The 20,853-nt window shown below is 34.2% G+C and overlaps 1 protein-coding gene across 1 annotated transcript in view; it reads left to right on the forward strand.

Annotated features, from left to right (window-relative positions):
• LOC150106679 (heat shock 70 kDa protein 4L-like) overlaps nucleotides 1-20,853 on the forward strand; it is a 371,849-nt gene that overhangs the window by 325,486 nt on the left and 25,510 nt on the right. The window contains exon 16 of the mRNA XM_090392631.1: nucleotides 6,375-6,494. Within this exon, the coding sequence (XP_090248757.1) occupies nucleotides 6,375-6,494 (120 nt within the window). The remainder of the gene's footprint in view (nucleotides 1-6,374; nucleotides 6,495-20,853) is intronic.

Consider the following 20,853-nt stretch of genomic DNA (forward strand, 5'->3'; position numbering starts at 1 on the left):
TATATTCTTGCCAAAGTCCTCCCATGACTTTTGTTTAGCTAGTTTTACACAGTGTTTAGCATTCTTGCATTTGTCTCTATATTCTCTAAGAGCACAAGCTGACTTATTTGACAGGAACTTTTGATATGCTTTCTTCTTTTCCTTCACTGCCTCTTTAACTTCCTGTGTCCACCAGGGAGTTCTGATTTTTCTATCCTTGCAATCAACCTCACTACATGCCTCTCTGGCTGAATCAATCAGTGTTTTCTTGAAGGCTTGCCACTGAATCTCCAAGGTTTGGTTCCTGTTCTCAAACTCTTTCATTTTTTCTTCAATAATCTTTGTGTATTTTAGTCTACAGTTCACATCTGAGAGCTGCTCAACTTTTATTCGCTTTAAAACTTTCTTACATGTTATTCTTTTCAATATGAAATTCAGTTTTATCCTGCTCAAGACTAAATAGTGATCGCTTCCAGTTTCAAATCCTCTGTATACTCTGGTGTCCTGCACCAGGGAGAAACATCACTATCAACAATAACATAATCAATGAGACTTTTCTTATTCCTAGCCTCTTCTCTGCATGTGAATTTGTGCATATTTTTATGTTGGAACATGGTGTTAGTAATAACCAGTCCATGTCCTGAGCAGAAATCCAACAAATATTTGCCATTATTATTAGCTTTGCTCTTTTCTCCAGATTTTCCCAAAATATTTTTGTATGTCTCACAATCATTTCCTACTCTGCTATTTAGATCCCCAACAAGGATCAACTTTTCATTTTTCATTGTGTCAGTTGCTTTTTCTAAAGCATCAAAAAATTCCTCCATTTCTACCTTAGTAGAACCTTCTGTGGGACCATAGGCACAAATAAGTCTCATTGTCCAGTTCACCATTCTCATATTTGTCCACATTACTCTACTTGAGACTGACTGCCATTCAAGAAGATTAGCCTCGTATTTTGTGTTGAATACTATGGCTACTCCTTCTTTTCCTTGATTGTCATTGCCTGAATATAACATTTTGTATTTATTGCGCAGAAAGATCTCACCAGTTTTTGTCTTTTTTGTTTCAGTCACCCCTATTATGTCGATCTGGTACTTATCTAATTCCTCAGCTAGCTCCATTTCTTTGCCATTCAGGCTTCTTACATTGATAGTACCGATCTTTAACTCTAGTGATGTTGGGTTGGGGTTTGTTTTTAGATTTGTTCCAGTAGCTTACTTTTCACTGTTTGTCCTGGTTCCCTGGCGAAAACAACAGGGGCCTTGTTTAACCGGGCAACGCCCCAGCCGGCAAGAAATTTTGTCATGTTGTACCATCATTTTTTTTTTTTATTTTGGTTTAACCAATAAGAATACAGTTTGTTCGGCTAAATCCCAAATTTCCAGCCAATCCTCGTTCGTTCAGTATCCAAGTAGATACCCAACAGGGTGCACCACGAGAAGGTGAGGATTGGACATTAGGTCAGAAGCCCTGGTCGGTTCTCTGCATTCCTTTAATGGCTATGTGGTGGTCTCCTCTCAGTTATACAGCTTTGACCCTTAAGCACCCCAAAAAAATTTGCCTAATATGGGTTCTCTAAATCAATAATTTCTCAACTTTTAAACATACAGCAATTGTGGTCCTCTATTCAATACTTCTATATGCATTTTCAGTTTCCCTCTTAGGTTCTATTTTAGCAAGTGATGAAATGAGAACAAAACAATCAAGGACGTAATTACAGTCAAACAAGGACATTTATTATACTAAGACAAGAAATTACAAACTTGAATAAAACATGAATTAAGATCTCTCAATTGATTTCAATGGATATATAGCTACACTTAAATTATCAAACACATTTTTAAGTATCTAAAACATAAGCTCATACTCTGCTCATGACCTTTCTATTAAGGAATAATCATTGGCAATAAAAAAATCGAAACCCTACATTAATTAGCTGCTGCCTTACTTAATTCAATACACAGCATGTTATACAATCTAACATATAAAGTTCCTATTCCTCAATTGTCACGTAACTCTACATAAATCATCTAAATCAGAACATATTCCTTAGGTACTAACATTAACTCTTAAATTCTTACACACATGTTCTCTGTGAACTATTATTAATATCTTTTATGTCTACTGAGGGACAATTGTTAATTCTTATATGCACGTTCTCTGGGGACTTGTTATATTCTTACATGTTCACTATGAACAAAAATCAATACTACACACGTTCTCTTGGAACAAACATCCTAATCTAAATTGAACATGTTCCTTAGGAACAATTTCTGAATCACTACAAGTTCAATTAAGAATATTCTCATATACATGCTCGTAAGATAGAGAATTGGAAATCTTACTGGAACAGTAGATATACTTTTCTTGACGTCACATACTTTGGATGGCACCTGTCTTTCTTCCTAGGACTTCTACCTGGAAACATTCAGTTGGCTCTGGCTGCATCTATAAGAAGGCTTGTCTTCTACAGCATAACAGAAAGATTACTCAGTTTTCTGGTCATCGTAGTGCAGCATGGCCCTGTATTGCCACATCTCGTCTGACTGGCTCTGTAATGGATATATATGGCAAAATTGACGACCATAATGCTGGATACTTCCGAAGCTTCCACGACTACGGAATCATCGAAGATCAGGGAGACGAGTCATGAGTCGCTGAACAAGAGAGAAGAGAACAATGTCGGCTTTGCAATTCCATTTTGTATCTCATGCTCTAATTTCCTGTTGGCTCCATTCTTTTTCAACAGCGCATGTCTCCCTAACCTCTGGTGCTATGCACTGGCAGACGTCTCCATAAGCATCGTTCGGTTATCAGCACCAAATAGGACTCTGGTGAAAATTTAGATTGTTGCATGTATGGCTAACTTACAAGCTTACATATCCCACCCTAGGCAATAATAGGATTAAGTTCCAAGGTCTCCGTGTATAGTTTAGATGGTGTGTTTACGTATTACCAGGAATTTGCAAGAATAGCACAATTTATAACTAGAAATATTTACACTTATTTTACAATTTTGTGACACAACAGTAAGGAATAATTCACATTAATTCTGAATAACAAAATTGGCTTTGGGAATGGGAGATCTTGTTAAATTTTGAATGAGATAATATTGTCTTATAAATGTTCTCATTCAGAATTTAACACTGTGCAGTATCTTTCGTGTCAGTACTTTCATCTATAGCAAGTGAATAATAGACAAATTCACTAGCCGATTTTTGCAGGTTATCTTTAAGATCCTTGGCAATATCAGCCACCCTGAGCTGAACAGTCATATGGGACAAACTGATATTTTCAAAATTATTTTTCTTATCAGGACACAATTCGGAAACGGCAATCATCAGACACTTTTTTATCAACTCTCCCTCAGTAAATGATTTGCCAGCACAAACTATTTATTGTGATATTTTTAAGCTTACCTTTGTGGCAACTTCATTTGCAGATGCCACTTTTTTAAAGACTTGTTGCTCACCACTAAGGACTTTCCATAACTATGCTGCTTTTATTTGCTTTTCACTTGCCTCAAACTTGCCAAGGTTAAGATGTTTCGATTCAAAATGATGTCTCAGATTGTACTCTTGGCACTGTGATAGATTCCTGGCAAACAATGCGCACTATTTTGTCCTTAAATAACGTAAAAAAATATTTGTTTATCCACTCAGGGTTAAATGCTCGATGTTCTGAATCTATTTTACGCTTTTTACTTAAGCTCATTGTGGCGAGATTGACAATATTAATTACAAAAAACTAATGATGAAAAATTCACAATAATGCAGGTTATGATAACAGTTATGTAATGTATTGCTCCAGCTACAACCAACCACTACACTGCCAAAGCCAGTCATGGCATGGCCAACTTTGTGTAATACGATTTGTTCTTGTTCGTAAACATCAAGTCGTTATCACGGAGATGTAACTTTGAATTTCCCCGCAGCGACTAGCGCTAACAAAACTTCGAAGTGATTGTAATAATTTGTTATTAAATACGACGGTGGGAATAACTCCAAATGCAATTTATTGCCGAGTTGAAAGAAACACGATTGTGACATTAATCACATGAACGTAAACATGCAGATTCTTAGTAAAAATTTAATTGAGCACTAGGAAAAAGTCATCTAATTTCATATTCCCCTGTATGATTAAATAATTCAATCAGGCAGACGGACCAAAATAAATAGCATTGCGGGCTGCATGTTGTTCAGGCCTGGTATAAGGCCTTGATTAGATATTACCAAAGAGTAGACAATTCCTATTGAGGTTTGGCTATTCCTAACTGTAGACCATTGGGACATCCTCTATGACTATAACTCACCTTAATTACTCCATCTATATCATGCATGATTCCTTGTGTGAAAAGGAAGGAAACAGGTACTTTTGTCAAATCAGACATTCTTGCCAAAAGTTATTAAACCTGGAATTCCTGCTATGTAATCTGCTTGCTCTGATTCAAGGCTTTCTTGCCTCACTCCGTAGTTTTAATTTGCTTTATCACTCTCCTAATTCAGACAGCCATGCTACCCTCTTTGACTACTTCTAAAAGTTGATTTCATGCAATCTGACTACCCAAATTCTGAGATTGTTTTCCTAAGAGACTTTAACATTCATAACTCAAACTGGTTCTTCTTCTTCTCCTCTAACTTTGCATATCAAGCATAAGGGAAGCTAAATCATCAACTATCAGTCATAATGTAACACAGATTTGCTAACCTGCCACTGAGTATTCTAGATAACCTCAACATTCTGGGATCCCTTTCTTAATTAGTTGCTCCAGATACATTGTAGATGTTTGCTCTCCTCTTGGCATAACCTCATTCACATTTCCTTTTTTCTTCAAATTTTATGGCATTACAAAGGTGCAATGCAAATTAATTGGGATGACCTCTGGGATTTCTATGCCTCTTTCTCATGATCTGATTTTCTGCTCTCCCACTTCAAACACCTGCTCCAGCCAAATAACTGAAACAATCCTTACTGAAATGAGGATTTTCATTTCTCACTTAACTGCAAATCTCAGACTCTATCCAAACATAATCCTCTAAAAACAATGTGCCTTTGCAATTCAAGATAAAAATTAGGCATGTGCAATGGCTTTAGTCAAACACTCCATCTTCTTACTCAGACTGCTTGAAAGAGGCGTAAGATCATTAGCAGATCTCAAGCAGACTTCATAAGGGCCAAAATAAATAAGCCTGCCTCCTGCTCAAATGGCAGGTGAGCCTTCTGATCTCTTCTAATCTTATGCCTGACTTGAATAAATGATGAAATCAAAAATATAATTTCTTGGCATCTTGTAAATTATAGCATAACCAAAAGAAAAAACTTTCAACATCTATCTGTAATTCAGAGTATTTCAGTAATACGGTGTGACACCTTTTGGCTACTCGTATATTAAAATATGACTTGTGCATTACTTCAACCTTGATATCACCTCTGGGTCTGGCTGGTTGACCAAGTGGTTAACATATCTGCTCCAGCCAAAAGGCTGCAGGATCGAATCCCACCGTGGACATGGATATTTGTGATTGTCTGTGGAAATATGACATAAGAAATTGTACATAAGAAAAAAAAATACTAGTGGTGGTAATGGGTGATAGATGATGTTGTAGTTGTGGTTAGTTGTAGTTGGTGGAATGAGTAGTGGAGGCGGAGAGTTGTGAAGTAGGTGCCCTCCCTCAATAAGTCTTTGGACTCCCTGGAGGTGTCTTGTAATAATAATAATTATTATTATTATTAATATCAGGAATGGCAGATCAAGCATTAGATATCTCCTCAGTTTAAAGGGAAAAAAATAGTATTACATAGGAGATTGTTTAGTCAGAAAATTGTTCGAATTGTTGATTCATTTATGTTTTTGGTGTCAGTACCAGCAATGAAGCACTCTGCAAACCTCAACAACTGCTGCATTAATTAACAAAAATCTGGGAAACAGTCATTTTAAGATCTAATTTTAGTCTAAACTGTTACCTATTAGAAATCCATTCCTAGAGGACAGTGATAATGACAATTTCTTATGTTCTGTGACAAGTATTTTTTTATGCTCTGAGGATCTAGTTCAAAATTTAGTAAAAAGGCAGCTTAATAAATTATATTTATTTTTCCTTTGGTGCTGTGAGTTAATACCATTAAAAATTAATATTAAGAAAGAGATAAATAAAACAGTTCATTAAAAAATTACATTGAGAATTTAATATTTTAATTCTTTTTATTTTCTTTACTCACATGTCATCAGTATCTTTATTGCACTGATTCCTATTTATTATATCCTGGTGGTCATATTTTATATCAAAAATGCAGCAATAAAAAATACAATTAACTTCATCTAATAACGAATAGTTCTGTTATGCTGGAAGTCACAACATTTATCTAAAAACTGTAATAAAATTTCTTTCTAGGTACAAATGGCTATAGATGAGAAACAAGATTGGTTAAATAGCCAGATGAATCTCTTGGCTCAGATTGCTACTTATCAGACCCCACCTATATTAGTAGCTCAAATTAGGAAGGAAAAGGAGGTATAAAATTTTTAAATATTTCACAAGTGACAAACTTGCTTCTGTTCATGAATATGTGTACTGTCTTCAACACATATGCATACATGTTTCTTTCTTAATAGAAAAAACTCACGTAGAAAGATTGTTTAATAGTATAATTTTCACCTGTGTGTCACAGGCATCTTTAGTACATTAAGCTCAAAATTAAACACTAACTGACAATTCCAAAAAGTGCCACCTACAGTAAGTAGCTGGTTAAGATAACTAAAAAAAAAAAAAAAAAAATACAATAAAAAGTTAGGAAAAATAATACAATAAAAAGTTGTCTTACACCAGCTACTTAGGTGGCGGTTTTTGGAATTGACAGTTAGTGTTTAATTTTCAGCTTAATGTACTGAAGATGCCTGTGACACACAGGCGAAAATTATACTATTAAATAATCTTTCTACGTGAGTTTTTTCCGTTATTTATTTTGTATCGATATGTCTACTCACAGTATACCTCTTTTAAAACTTATGTTTCTTTCTTTCTTTATATTTAGAAAGCATATCCTGGCTATCCTACACATATTATTTAATGGTTATCATGCCATTACCAAAAAATTAAAGATGCCAAGAAATTATATTCTTGGTTTAATTCTTTATCCAAGTGTAATCAAACAAAGTTTGCACGTGAAGTAATTTCGTGACTGGGCAATTCATATATAGAGGTATATGACTTCACCTGCCTTAGTATCCTATAATTCAAAGCACATATCCCTACAGACATGCTATGCATTATGGGAAGGATCACTACCAAGACTGGTTTTGATTGAGGTCTTTATTGAGGTTTCATCAGTGGAAGCCAGACCCAGAAGTGTTACCAAGGTAATGCAGAAGTCATATTTCCATATACAAGTTGCCAAAAGATGTCACAAATTATTACTAAAATATTCTGTATTAGAAATAGATATTGAAAGGTTTTCTAGTTGGTTATACTATAAATTAAAGATACCAAGAAATTATATTCTTGGTTTAATTCTTTATCTAAGTGAAAGCAAACAAAGTTTGCATGTGAGGTAATTTCACGAATAAAGGTCGAAACCAGTCTGAGTAGTGATGCTTCCTATAATGCATAGCATTATACATGTCCATAAGGATATGTGCTTTGAATTATGGGATACTAAGGCAAACGATGGAAAGTCATATAACTTCCATATACGAGTTGCCTGGTTATGAAATTACTTTACACCCAAACTTTGTTTGCTTACACTTGGATAAAGGATTAAACCAACAATATAATTTCTTGGCATCTTTAATTTATAGTATAACCAAGTGGAAAAACTTTCAACATGACATTACAAAATTAAGTTTAAATGCTATTATGGTGCAAATGTTATTAAAACTCATTCCAGTACTGGGAAAATTCATTGCAAATATCTTTAAAAAAATGAATAAATAAATAAACTCTGAATGAGAAGATTTTTATTGTTTAGTATTATTATCATCATCATCATAAAGGCACCTCCATGGAGTCCCAAGACTCATCACGGGAGACCCAATCTATCATACCTCTCCTCGAACCCATTAACAGACAAAGCATTCACAACTGACTCTTGCAACCGATTCCACTCATTCACAACTCTCCAAAAAAATGTAGTCCTGACCCCCCCCATCAATCACACCTTTATTCTCCTTCCAGGAATGACCCCCTTGTTCTGGTTCCTTTAGCCAAGTGCTGAAACATTTCCCCTGCAACTATCCTATATAATCCTTTAAGCAACTTAAATGTTTTCATATCCCCTCTTTTTCTCCTATCAACCAACTTATGCAATCCACACACACTTTCAATCTATCCTCATAGGGAACATTCCACAGGCCACTCATCATCATCTTGTCATTCGCCACTGAATCCTCTCCACCACTTCATCATCCCCAAAAAATTCAGACGACCAGACTCGAGCATAGTAATCCAGATGTAGGCATATCAAGGCCTTATAAAGAGGAATAACAATTTCCCTATCTCTACTTGTTAATGTGTTCTTCAACAGCCAAGTAATCTTGTGAGCTATCTTAGCAACCTCAGCAATATGTCCTAAACTTTATCTCTTTGTCTGCCACCACCACCACCCTTAAATCTCTAGCTTCATCTGTTTCCTGGAGTACAGTGCCATCATTGTGATACACGGCTTGTAATCTGTATATCCCAAAATGCATAACAATTCATTTCTCCACATTAGACTGATACCTATTATCTTTTGCCCATACTGGCAGCCTATTTAAATCAGCCTGCAAGCTCTCCACGTTGCCTTGATTAACTATTACTTATAACTAATTTTGCATCATTAACAAACAACTGAATATTTCCTTGCAGGTTATTTCCTGTATCATTTATGTACAAATTAAACAGCAATGGTTCCCAGCACCTTGTGGCACTCCATTAGTCACCTGTTTTCACCTCACTTCTGCCCCTCCATATACCACTTTTTGATATCTGTCCAGCAATTTCCCTCTTATCCACTTAACCAGTGTCATATTCATCCCTGTTTGTTTGTTCTGGTTTGTAACAGAGTTTCATGTGGTATTCTGTGAAATGACATTGCAAAATGCCCTTGGTATGATACTACGCTACCTTGCAGTGGCATAAATCATTTTAATTTCCAGAACAGAGTTGCTTATCTAACCCTTTTCTCCCCTATGCTACTACTGTGCTATGTCGTTTTAATCTTTAATGGATGGGATTGGCACATAACAAAAAAATAATGAAAAGTGCTAATTCATTATTCTTGGTATAGGAGCCACTAATTTCTCTAAGAAAATCAAGGTAATTTTTTTATGAAATCCCAGTGTGGCATCATTTATGTATCCTCTATATATCCAGTTATTTACATTCTGAGGTTTCAAAAAATAAAAATAAATAAATAAATAAAAAATTGATAAATAATTATTCAGAGAAAAATGTCCAGGTTAATAGTCAAAGGAAAACCTAATATCAATATTGATTTCTAGTATTTAGGCTTAAGTGCCTGTTGAAGCTCATATTAACGCCTTCACATTGGAGTGAAATGAAAATTCTCACTATGACCTTGACCATCTGGTGGGGGGAGAGAAAATACCTCACCCTCTAACAATTTCCTGTTTGCTTATCAACAAATGTGCTATATCATGATCTATTCTTCAGTTGTAACCAAATCAGTGTGGGGGGGGAGAAGAATATGTGTTTGGTTTAGTATATTTAAATTACTGAAAGGTGTAAATATGTGAACCAACATTAATGAGCCATGTGAGAATGGCACATAGTATCCAGAGAGCTCATCGAAAGATAATTCATTGAAAAGCAATTCATCGAATGAACAATTCATTGAATGACAATTCATCGAAAAAACAGTTTACCGAAAATTTAAAATTTTCGAAAATGTTATGAGAAAATTTTATCCATTTTGAACAAACCTTGAACCGTGAATAAGGAGATTACAATGCTACTCTCATAGGGAAAAATTATAGAACAATATAGTTCTTATAGTCTTTCTTGTCCGATAACTGTTTCATGTCTGTTCATGGGACTAATTTGCCTGTTTCCGGAAGAAAAGCCCAGCCGTATCTATATTATGCCTGCTAACTTACCTTTAGCAGAACAGGATTGATAAAAATTATGCGTAAATGGGACCAACTACAGAGGTCTTTCTAACTAAACGGCTTTGTTTTTACTGACTGAACTATGAGGGCTTCATTATTATTATTGTTGCTAGTAGTAATATGCGACTTCAATTATTATGGGATGAATTTTACTCAGATTCGCTATTTGAAACTTTTACAAGAAAATGTCGAACCGTTCCAGTTTTCAGTTCAGCTATATTCAGGGAGACAATGAAATAATGTGTCCAAATTATGTACTGTATTACAAAAATTCTCGGACTTAGCAGAATTAGTAGAAGTTGTCGGTACAAGAAGCTGTCTACATGGTTCAGTTTTTGTTCTAAATGGATTACTTTTACCATAACATTATCGAAAATTTAAAATTTTCGGTGAATTGTTTTTCGATGAATTGCATTTTCAACGAATTGTCTTTCGATGAATTGCCTTTTCGATGAATTGTCTTTCGATGAATTCGCTTTTCGATGAATTTTCCCGTAACCATGACACATGGCTATCCTATGAAAATAGAGAACAAGTGTCAATAGAAATAATTTCATTACTGGCAAATGAATTATTAATAATTTATAGTCCATTTCTGTTTCTTCATAACTTATGCTAAATATCTAACACTATTATTCCTGAATGTTCCACAGAGAAATGTTCCTTTAAGAGAAGTTCCTCAGCAAGTGCCAATGTCATATCAAATGATCTGCAAACAGAATCTATTCTTCATTGAAGAATTGATCACTCAGTTCCATAGGGATTGGATGAGCATGGTCCCAACTTTACCTGCATACATGCAGATGTTGTATGTGTAGCCAGCTGATAAACAAAATTTTTAAACTTTGACGGTATATTTATGAATCTTGCTAGGAATACTTTGTTGAAAGGACAGCCTTCTGTGTCAAGGAATGCAGTCTTCAGTTACAACTCTTTTTCCTCACAAAACTGCTTTTTGAAAGATTGAAACATCTTTTTAGCAGGTCTCGAATTTTATGTAAACAATCACTAGTCTCCATATCATTATTATGGAAATTCCAATACTTTAGCAATTGCAGAAATCTGTCCCTGTACATTGCATTCTTTATTCACCAGTTTGTGTTCATGGAATTCTTCAACCAGTACAAATGTATTTCAGAAACATGTATAATTCTTATAAGTAAACAGATTCCAAAAAATGTCTTCAACAGATACAGGTATCCATTTCTTTCTTAGCTTTCATTTGTCTATTTGGAGTTTCACATTCCTGAGTGTAGATAAGCACTGATCTGTGTTGTGTCGTCCTATCTTGCTGACTGATCCATTTATGTTTAGTTGAACTTATCCTTATTTCTTTAAATTCCGTTTTTATTTGTCAGATGTTGATTGATACTGATCCGAATATAAAGAAATTTATATTATCCCGTGCCACCTTATATTCAGATTAGTTTATATATTGTAGCGGAATCAATCATCAACTAACGTTTGCAATCTCACTTTTCTACTGGCCGAGGTTATTAATATCTTTTAAGGCTTCCGCAAGGTCCGATAAATTTTTATGAGCAGTGCAATGAATGAAGATCAGGCAAACAACAAATTGAATTCAATGAAACAAGACATTTAATGGAGGGTTATATAACATGTACATCCAAGTATAACTTTCTAAACAAGATAATGCAATTGAACAAATCCAAAATATCTCTGAGATACTGGTAACTTTTCAGTTAGGTTTTAAGATTAAAGCTAAAAGTGAAATATTAAACACAGAGCTGCATAATTCTTGATACATTGGATTTACGTCATGTATTAATTCCTTATTTTGTACGTATTGACTTCAGCTGTGCAGTATTCATCCTCTAATCGTTAAGAATCTATCGTAATATCAGAATTCCATAGAGGTAGTTTTTAATGCCTTTTTATTCCCTGTCCTTGTTGATTTTTCTGCATATCTCCACTCGCCTTTCGTTACACACCTCTGGTCTCTTCGCTGTCCCTAAGCTTTCTCCCCTGATTACTTTCGTTTTCCAATTAACTCCGTTTATTCTTCCTGTCAAAATCCGGTTCTAGCCAGTTCAGCTTACATCTACAGGTTTCTCTCCATATCATAGCCGTTCACGTTCCAAGCATACGCTAACTAAAAACAACTCCGTTTCTCCTTTACTAGCCAATGAAATTTAATCAGAAGAATTACATAAAATCATATCAGCAGAATTCCACATATTTACATTCTCTTTCAGAAATAACAAATAAGGTAATAATCTGTAGTTCACATAAAATGCATTTAAATATGATAAATACAATTTCTTATAATATATATGCACAGCTTCTTATAATATTTATACAGGAATAAATAAAATAAATTGAATGACATTTTAATACTGAGTCCTTTCAGTACTAATACATATTCTAGATTAAATAATTAAACAATAATAAATAAACTCAAAGTAATTATATGAATAATAATTTATAAGCAAGAGACTAACAACAAATGAATTTACAAGTCTTGCTTTTGACATGGTGGCTTATGTTGGACTCTGAAAGAAGTACAAACAATTTTCATTTCTCTTCATTCAGAATCCAACATCTGCATATCTGCTAGTTTCTTGCATCATGAATTCCATAAGGTCCTCAGTTAGGAACGGAGTACATTACAGATGGAGTGGTTTTCCACATCAGGTGGTAGAAAAAAACTCATCCTCTCTACTCTACTCCTGAAACTGTTATGTTATGTTACATACTGGATTCCATTTGTTTGAAACTGAATGTTCACAAACCTCACTTTCTGAAATATCTTCTTCATCAGATGATGAACTACTTTCTAAATACAAAACATGATTGCAATCATTATTGGAATTATCCGCTACCTGTTTGAGAATTCGAACTTCATTGATAAGTTTTTCTGTTTTTCCAGCAGCTCAGAAATCTTATCATTGGAACACATGGATATTTTGTATGTGTTTGTATATTGTTGGCAACCACCAGGTGCAGTTCTCTTTTTATAGAATATAGAAGGATTCATTTTATTACATAGGTATTCTCTCCTATTACATAGGTATTCAAAGACTGGAATGAAACTGTTCCTATATAATGAAAAAATCCCCTCCCTAACAGACTCTGTATACTGCTGATGCAAGAAAAACAAGAATTTTATTGTATCACTAAATACAGTACAGAGACCTTTACAGTTTATATACTATATTTAGCAAGAGTTAGTGTAATTAGAGACAACTGGAATGAAAATGACCCTACATAATGAAAAATGCATCCCCTCTTACAGGCTTTCTGCATACATGCAAGCAAAACAGTTTTATTGTAGCAATAAACACACAATATCTAACTAAATACATTTCTCCTAACATCCACTTTCCAATTTTCAATAACAGAAAATACAATGCGGTCATTAGGTGAAGAAAGCAAATGATTCGTGTAAAGTTTTTCTAAAACAAATAAAAATGTATATGCGCACACACACACACACACACAAGGGGTTTAATGACTCCAGTATTTACCTTGGTCACTGAGACATCTTCAGGGATACAAAGGAGAAATTATAATGTACATAATAAAAAACAAGTAGAAGAGATCAGGCTGAAAGCCTAAAGTCTTGAGTGGCATTCTATCTGGTAACCTGATAGCTTTGGTTATCAGATGAGAGGTCTAAGAATTCAACTTCAAAAGATAGGAGAAAGTATTACACAAGGTTTGGCTGATTTTTAAGATCCATTGGCAATTAAAAAAATAAGTCTTTTATGTTTGTATTTACTGTTTTTTTTTTTTAATGTAGGATGTCAAAAACAGCAGGGTTGAAATGGTTTTCAAAATAAAATGTGTAGAAACAATTCAAAAGGAACTTTTTTTTTTTCTAATTACACATAACAGCCATCCCACATAGAAATTTTTTTACCTATCCAGATAGCTATCCAATTGGAACAGTTTATTTGTTCCTCTGAAGATATATTTCCAGGTTGGAGCAAAAATTTTCACTCTCAGGAAATCCTCCATCTGAAAAACACATGGATATTATTATTATTATCATCATCTGAGGCCTCCAGGGAGTCGAGGACTCATCAAGGGAGGCTATAAATCACACTAGATGTACTCACTACCCCTAAGGACAAATTATTCCACTCACGCACTGCTCTCTGAGAGAAAAACTTAGCTCTTACCCCTTTCTTGACTGTGAACAGGCTTAACTTCCATGGATGCCCTTCATGTTCTCTCCCTGCCTTCCATATAATGAAAAATATCATCAGTTGAAATCCTATAATACCCATTCAAAAGTTTATAGACTTCTATCATATCACCCCAGAGTCTGCAATCCACATACTCGCAATCTGTCCTCATAATCTAAATCCCATAATCCGGATATAATCTTTGTAACTCTTCTTTTCACTCTTTCCACAGCATCTTTATCCCACTTGGAACTCAGGAGACTATATCTGTGCACAATAATCCAGGTGTGTGTGTGTGTGTGTGGTGTTATCAAAACCTTATAAAGAGGCAAAATGACTTCCTTATCCTTGCATGTCAAGATTCGCTCCAACATCGCAATTATTCTCTGGGTTGTATTTGCAACTTTTGCTGTGTGACCTTTGAACTTTAAATTCTTATCCACCAACACACACACACAGGTGTGCATGCACATATATATATATATATATATATATATATATATATATCAGGGGTGAATATTCCGGGTGTGCGGTGCTAATCCATGAAATATCAGTATCACCAATATTATATTTTTGCATTTATTCCTGTTAAAGACTCCCCTATTTGCAGACTTCGTGTGATTCCTAAAATTAAACACAATATACTAATGCTTTATTGCCCTCTTCAGGAGGGTAATAAAGCATTAGTGCTTCATAAAGAGATTACTTTTCGACACGTAAACGTTGCGTCACATTCACGTTAATAGCCCGGTGTGCTTTCAAAATGCATACACCTTTGAGCCTTTTGAAAAGATGTAAAGAGGGTGCAGCAGGTCAAATTCTTAGAGTTCTAGTATTTTAAAACTGCTGAGAAGGTGAGACTGGGTGAGCTAAAATTTTAAGCTCACTCAGCACCGGCTGTGATTGGTTATTGTGTCAACAAATCCAATTCAACATTGTCATGAATTTCTGTTTTTGTTTACTGAGTTTCATTCTGTTTGGCGTGTGTGAATTGTGAACTGACACGGTAGGCAAGTTTTTAATATATAATTTTCCATAGATTTATCATTTTTCCCCATATTTGCAATGGAAAACAGTGTTGACGATCTGTTGAATGTCCCATTTTCTGCCAGAACGTTTGCAGATTGTATGACTGTAGTTGAAGGGGGTAAACCTCGTCCTCCTCCTCTTCCAAATTTACAGAGCATGCACAAAGATGCAAAAACTGAGTATATGAGGCGCTTCTCTGTTTCACAATATAGCACAGTAGAATGGTTAACTGGATGTGAAGTGCAGTCAAGACTTTTTTGTTTGCCTTATTTATTATTTTCCAGAGAGAGAGAGGTATTTGGAATAAGCATGGATATTCTGACCTTAACCACTTAACAGCAGCAGTGCAAAAACATGAGCGCTCCCGATCACATGTTTGATCATTTTCAAATCTCAAGATGTTTGGAAAACAAAGAATCGACACTCTCATCAACAAACAAAGAAAGATTTAAGTTACCCATCATAATGAACAGGTAAAGAAAAATAGAGACATTTTAAAAAGATTAATTGATACTGTATGCTATTTGGTTAAGCAAGGGCTTCCTTTCAGAGGTCATGATGAATCTGAAGATTTGGCTAATCGAGGAAATTATATAGAATTTTTAAATGTGCTCCGTGAATATGATCCTCTTTTAGACAGTCATTTAAAGGATTCGACTGTATTTCAAGGAACTTCTTCCACAGTACAAAATGATATTATTAGCATTATATCTGACGTGATTAAAGATGCTATAAAAAAAGAAATTGCTACCGCTACATTTGTGGCCATTATTTTGGATGTCATGCCAAAATTGCAACTATCAACTGTTTTCCATTTTGTCTGTAATGGGCAAATACACGAAAGGTTCATCGGATGTAGAGATGTTACCGCTAAAGCTCGAAAGCCGTTAATGTGCACATTACCTAGCTAATCTGCAGATTAACTGATTTGCTCCGTTAACGTGCGGAATCAAGAGTTTTCCGTATTTTACCTAGGTAATATTTACATTAACGGCTTCCGTATCATTAAAGTTCAAAAGTTTGTTCCTCTCATTTCCTTCCCCCCGCCCGCCCTCCACTTTTAGTTTGGTTTTTTTTAATAAGTAAACATAATTTTATCATATGTTTTGCAAATTCATTTCCTTAATTGTAATAATATTTTAAACCGTTTGATTCTTTGTATTATAGTTTTTTAATTGATTGATGATTGATTCTATCAACTAATTTGTTGATTGTTTGATATTAACTTGGTTCTTTAGATATTGAAAAATAAATAAATAACATTATGTTAATTTAAGCGTACAGAAACGTTGCTGTTGTTCCAGCAAAGATCTTGTTTTCACTTTAACGAGTGCCTAGTAGGTAATGTGCAGATTATCTAGGTAATTTGCAGATTACCTAGGTAATTTGAGAAATGAAACAATTTTCGGCACATTAACGGATCACCCTAGTTAATCTGCACAATACCTAGATAATCTGTAGAATAACTGATTTCTGCACTTTAGCGGTAACAGAGACGTAAGTGATGATAGAACGTCTAGTGGTCTTTTTAAACATGTTTTAAGCATAGTTTAGGAATTTAATATCAAGGACAAGTTAGTTGGGCAAACTTATGATGGTGCCTGTGTAATGAGTGGCCATATTAATGGATTACAGAGGAAAGTTATTGAGGCATATCCTTTAGTAATATTTGCACATTGCTATGTCCACGTTTTAAATTTAGTTCTGAAGCAAAGCCTCTCGAATATCAAGGAATGTAGATTGTTTTTCCATATTATCAGTGCATTGGCGGCATATTTTTCTAAATCATCAAAAAGAATAAATGCTTCGCAAGATTTTGTTGCTAAAAAATTACCCTTCATTTTACCAACCAGATGGAACTTTACTTCCTGTTTAACGAGCACAGTAAAACGTCACAGAAATCAACTCATTGAATATTTTGAACACATAGTGGAGAATTTTGGGGAAATGGGACGTGGATGCTGTAATCAAATCTCTTGATTTTATTGCATTTCTTGCAAGATTTTCAAACAATTTTGTTGCTAGAAATTTTTTCTTTTATTTGCTATACTGATGTCTTGAATGATGTACTGCAAACTTCATCCTATGATATATTGTACTGTTGTAAAAAAGTGCATGACACTATGAAGCAGCTTAGGAATGACAGGGATTTGATGATATTTGGGTTTCTGTATCAAAGGAAAAGCATGCAGTTGATGAGTCGAGACCTAAGAGACGAAAAGGACTGAAAGAGACAGAGAAGAACATGTGCCTTCGATTATACCAGGAAATAGTAGACTGCATGTGCCTGGAGATGGAAGAAAGATACTCTTCTTTTGAAACTTGAATTTTTTCAACTCCTTTGTAGTGAAAGATATGGTCAGCATGCGAAGACATTTCCTGATAGTATTTTTGAAAACTTAAAGGATTTCTATGGCCCAGTTTTTGACTGTTTGAAAAATGAACTGAAAGTACTATTTTCTTCTGAAGAATTTGCCAGGAAATCAGTGCATCACCTATTAAAATTCATATAAGAAAATCAACTTCAGGTTGCATTCAAGGAAATTTATAAGTTAGCAGAACTTATCATGTCAATTCCGAGCTCTACTGCTACAGTCGAGCGTTCTTTTTTGGCTATATAGGAGAGTACATACATGTTATAGAGGAACACAAACACAGGAAAGGCTGTGCAGTCTAAGCTTAATCGCTATTGAAAAGACATTGATGATGGAAATGAAGGGGAAAACCTTCATTTTATGATGATGTGCTAATGCAATTCTTGAAGAAAAACAGAAGATTGGAACTTGTGTATAAATAAAGTAAGTAAAAGAGTTATTTCAGCCTTTCTTTGATTCAGTCCGGAAAAATAATAATTTCCCAAGTGATTACTTTTTCCGATTTCTATGTGCATTATATATGGTTGTATTTAAAAATCGTATCAAAATTCAAATTATTCATATCTCACTCTAGTATTTGCCAATGAATTTTTGTCACAGAAAATGGCGCTTGTGAAGCATATCGTTCATTTGACCTTTATGCTTTCCATATTTAAAATTATATTAACATGTTATCACGTTCGAACCTGGGTGTCTGTCGTTCCTTTATTATATATATATATATATATATATATTTTTTTTTTAAAGATACCAAGCTATTTTAATTATAAACCTGGTTTTAATCCATTTCCCAAGTAGTGTAAGTCTTAGGTAACTCGTGGTAAAGGTGGAATAAGCTCTTATCACTATTCTTAGTATTTACCCTTAATGCAAAGCACATCTCCTTGAGGAGATGTATGATGCTATGCATTAAAGGCAAGGGGCTACTACCCAGACTGGTTCATCAGTGGGAGCCAGGTGCTTAGAAATACCAAGGCTTAAGTAATACAGAGCTTATAAATATTTTACCAAAACAAGTTACCATAAGGTGCTTTGACCTTATTAAATAAAAATCTCAGGATGAGAGATTGGGTGTAATATACTTTAAAAATACCAAGCTATTTTAATTATAAACCTGATTTTAATCCATTTCCCAAGTAAGCAAACAGAGAAGTGAGTCAAGTTTGCACCTGCAAGTAGTGCAAGTCTTCTTGTGGTAAAGGTGACTTACTTGTCTGTTTGCTTACTCGGGAAATGGATTAAAACCAGGTTTATAATTAAAATAGCTTGGTATCTTTAACGTATATTACACCCAAGGTAAAAAAACTTTCTACATATATATGTATTCATTTTGCTTTTCATAAATCGAGTGCATTCTGTATTCAATGGCTGTATTACAAACAGCTGCTACATATATTTCTGGAACTGAAAATTTGAAAGCAGATATTGGGACAAGTTAGGTGTTATGTTTAGGACTACAGTAAATCTGTACTGTTCTCATGCATGCAGCATAGCCTGCTGGAGCAGAGTGATTTTCCATTAAGGGGTCCTTGGAGTTGTCTTACACTAATTGTTCCTAAATATAATACACAGATATTAAATATCCATTTTACTGTGTTTAGTAATAAACTAAGCTAATGTTTTTCTTGCTTGTGCACTATTTTTATTTTATTCTAGTCTTTGGAAGCAGACAGTAAAAATTTATCTGTTCCTGAATAAAAATGAAAAAAAAAAAAAAATACACTTCTGTGTATTATAGAAGTTGTTGATCTATAACAAAATGCCAGCATATGTGAGTTTGATAAGACAGAAGAACCGCTGACACTAAAAAAAAAAACTAATGAATGTAGGATACCTGAAAGTGTGGATAATGATCAGATATTATGTATCCTATTATTGCATAAAATTTATACTGAGTCTGAGTAAACAAAAGAAAATTCTTAGAAAACAGAGCGAAATATTCATAAACCAGAGAAATACATGTAACATGCACAACAAATTTTACGAGATGATTTGCTTCTCCATCAAACTACATGTATTCCTGCTAAGATTAAATGAATCGCCCGATCAACATTATTGGATTAGCCCCTCCGTACAGTTTTTAACTGAACTACTAAATGTACTAGCGGCTGTTTATTATTGGTTAGGTAGTTAGTTATACTTTTGCAAACAAATCTCTTTCCCTCTCCTCGTAACTTTTTTTAATTATTTTAATTCATTTTTTACTTCATGTTTAGACTTTATAGGATCACATACTATTCACTTTACTCGGCAAATTATAGGACAGTGCTTCCCAAACTTATGGATGTAAAGGTCCTTTTAAAAAAATGAAAATATTTCATGGCCCCGAGCATTGCCCGCACCTGTGTACACTAGTAATGAAACATTAATTTAAACCACAAAAAACTTGGCTGTTTTAAATGAGTGCAAGATTTTGCATTTGTAAGCTTTTTTGTGCTTCCTTTGAAATGAAACTTATATATGAATAAGCATACATTTACTAATATTCATTAAGTGCCGAAATACGCAGGAAGTAAAATTCATGAACCAATACCAATGTGTAATCTTTTCCATTAAATTATAAAAAATAACAAAAATGAAATAATAAATAATAAAAATTAAATACTTCTTTTAAGATTAAAAAAAAAATCTACTTAGTCTTAAAACATTTTAAATTTGTTTTCATTATTTCCCAGCCCTCTCAACAAAACTAATGGCCCCCAAGGGAGCGGCAGCTCACAGTTTGAGAAGCACAGTTATAGGACACATATATCACAAATGTTAATTCTTAATAATTCGTTTGCCATTAATGAAAGTATTCTATTCACCCTTATTCTTTTCTTTCATTTCCTATTCTCATATGTCTTATAAATGATGGTTCACATATTTTCACCTTTGAGTAATTCAAATATAACAATCAAATAGAGCTTTCTCCTTCGTTGTTTTCTAATAAATCCGAAAACAAACAGCTTGTTCCTCCACTCTACACATATTTGGTTACAATTAATTGATAATTAATTGTAACCAAAAAATTAACGTATTCAAAGTTACTCTGCAATTAATTACATTGAACCAATTAGGATGAGCGCTGATGCGCTATGCACTCTTAAAACTTTCATGCATCAATAGAAATGCAATAACACAGTCAAATTCACGTGAATTTTGTAGTGCACATGACAGCACACCCGACCAAAATGGGCACGCGATGCCACTGATATATATATATATATAT

The sequence above is a fragment of the Typopeltis vanoorti genome, chromosome 5 (genome assembly GCF_054136105.1).
Source record: "Typopeltis vanoorti isolate ZY-2024b chromosome 5, IOZ_Tvanoo_1.0, whole genome shotgun sequence".
Lineage (NCBI taxonomy): Eukaryota > Metazoa > Arthropoda > Arachnida > Uropygi > Thelyphonidae > Typopeltis > Typopeltis vanoorti.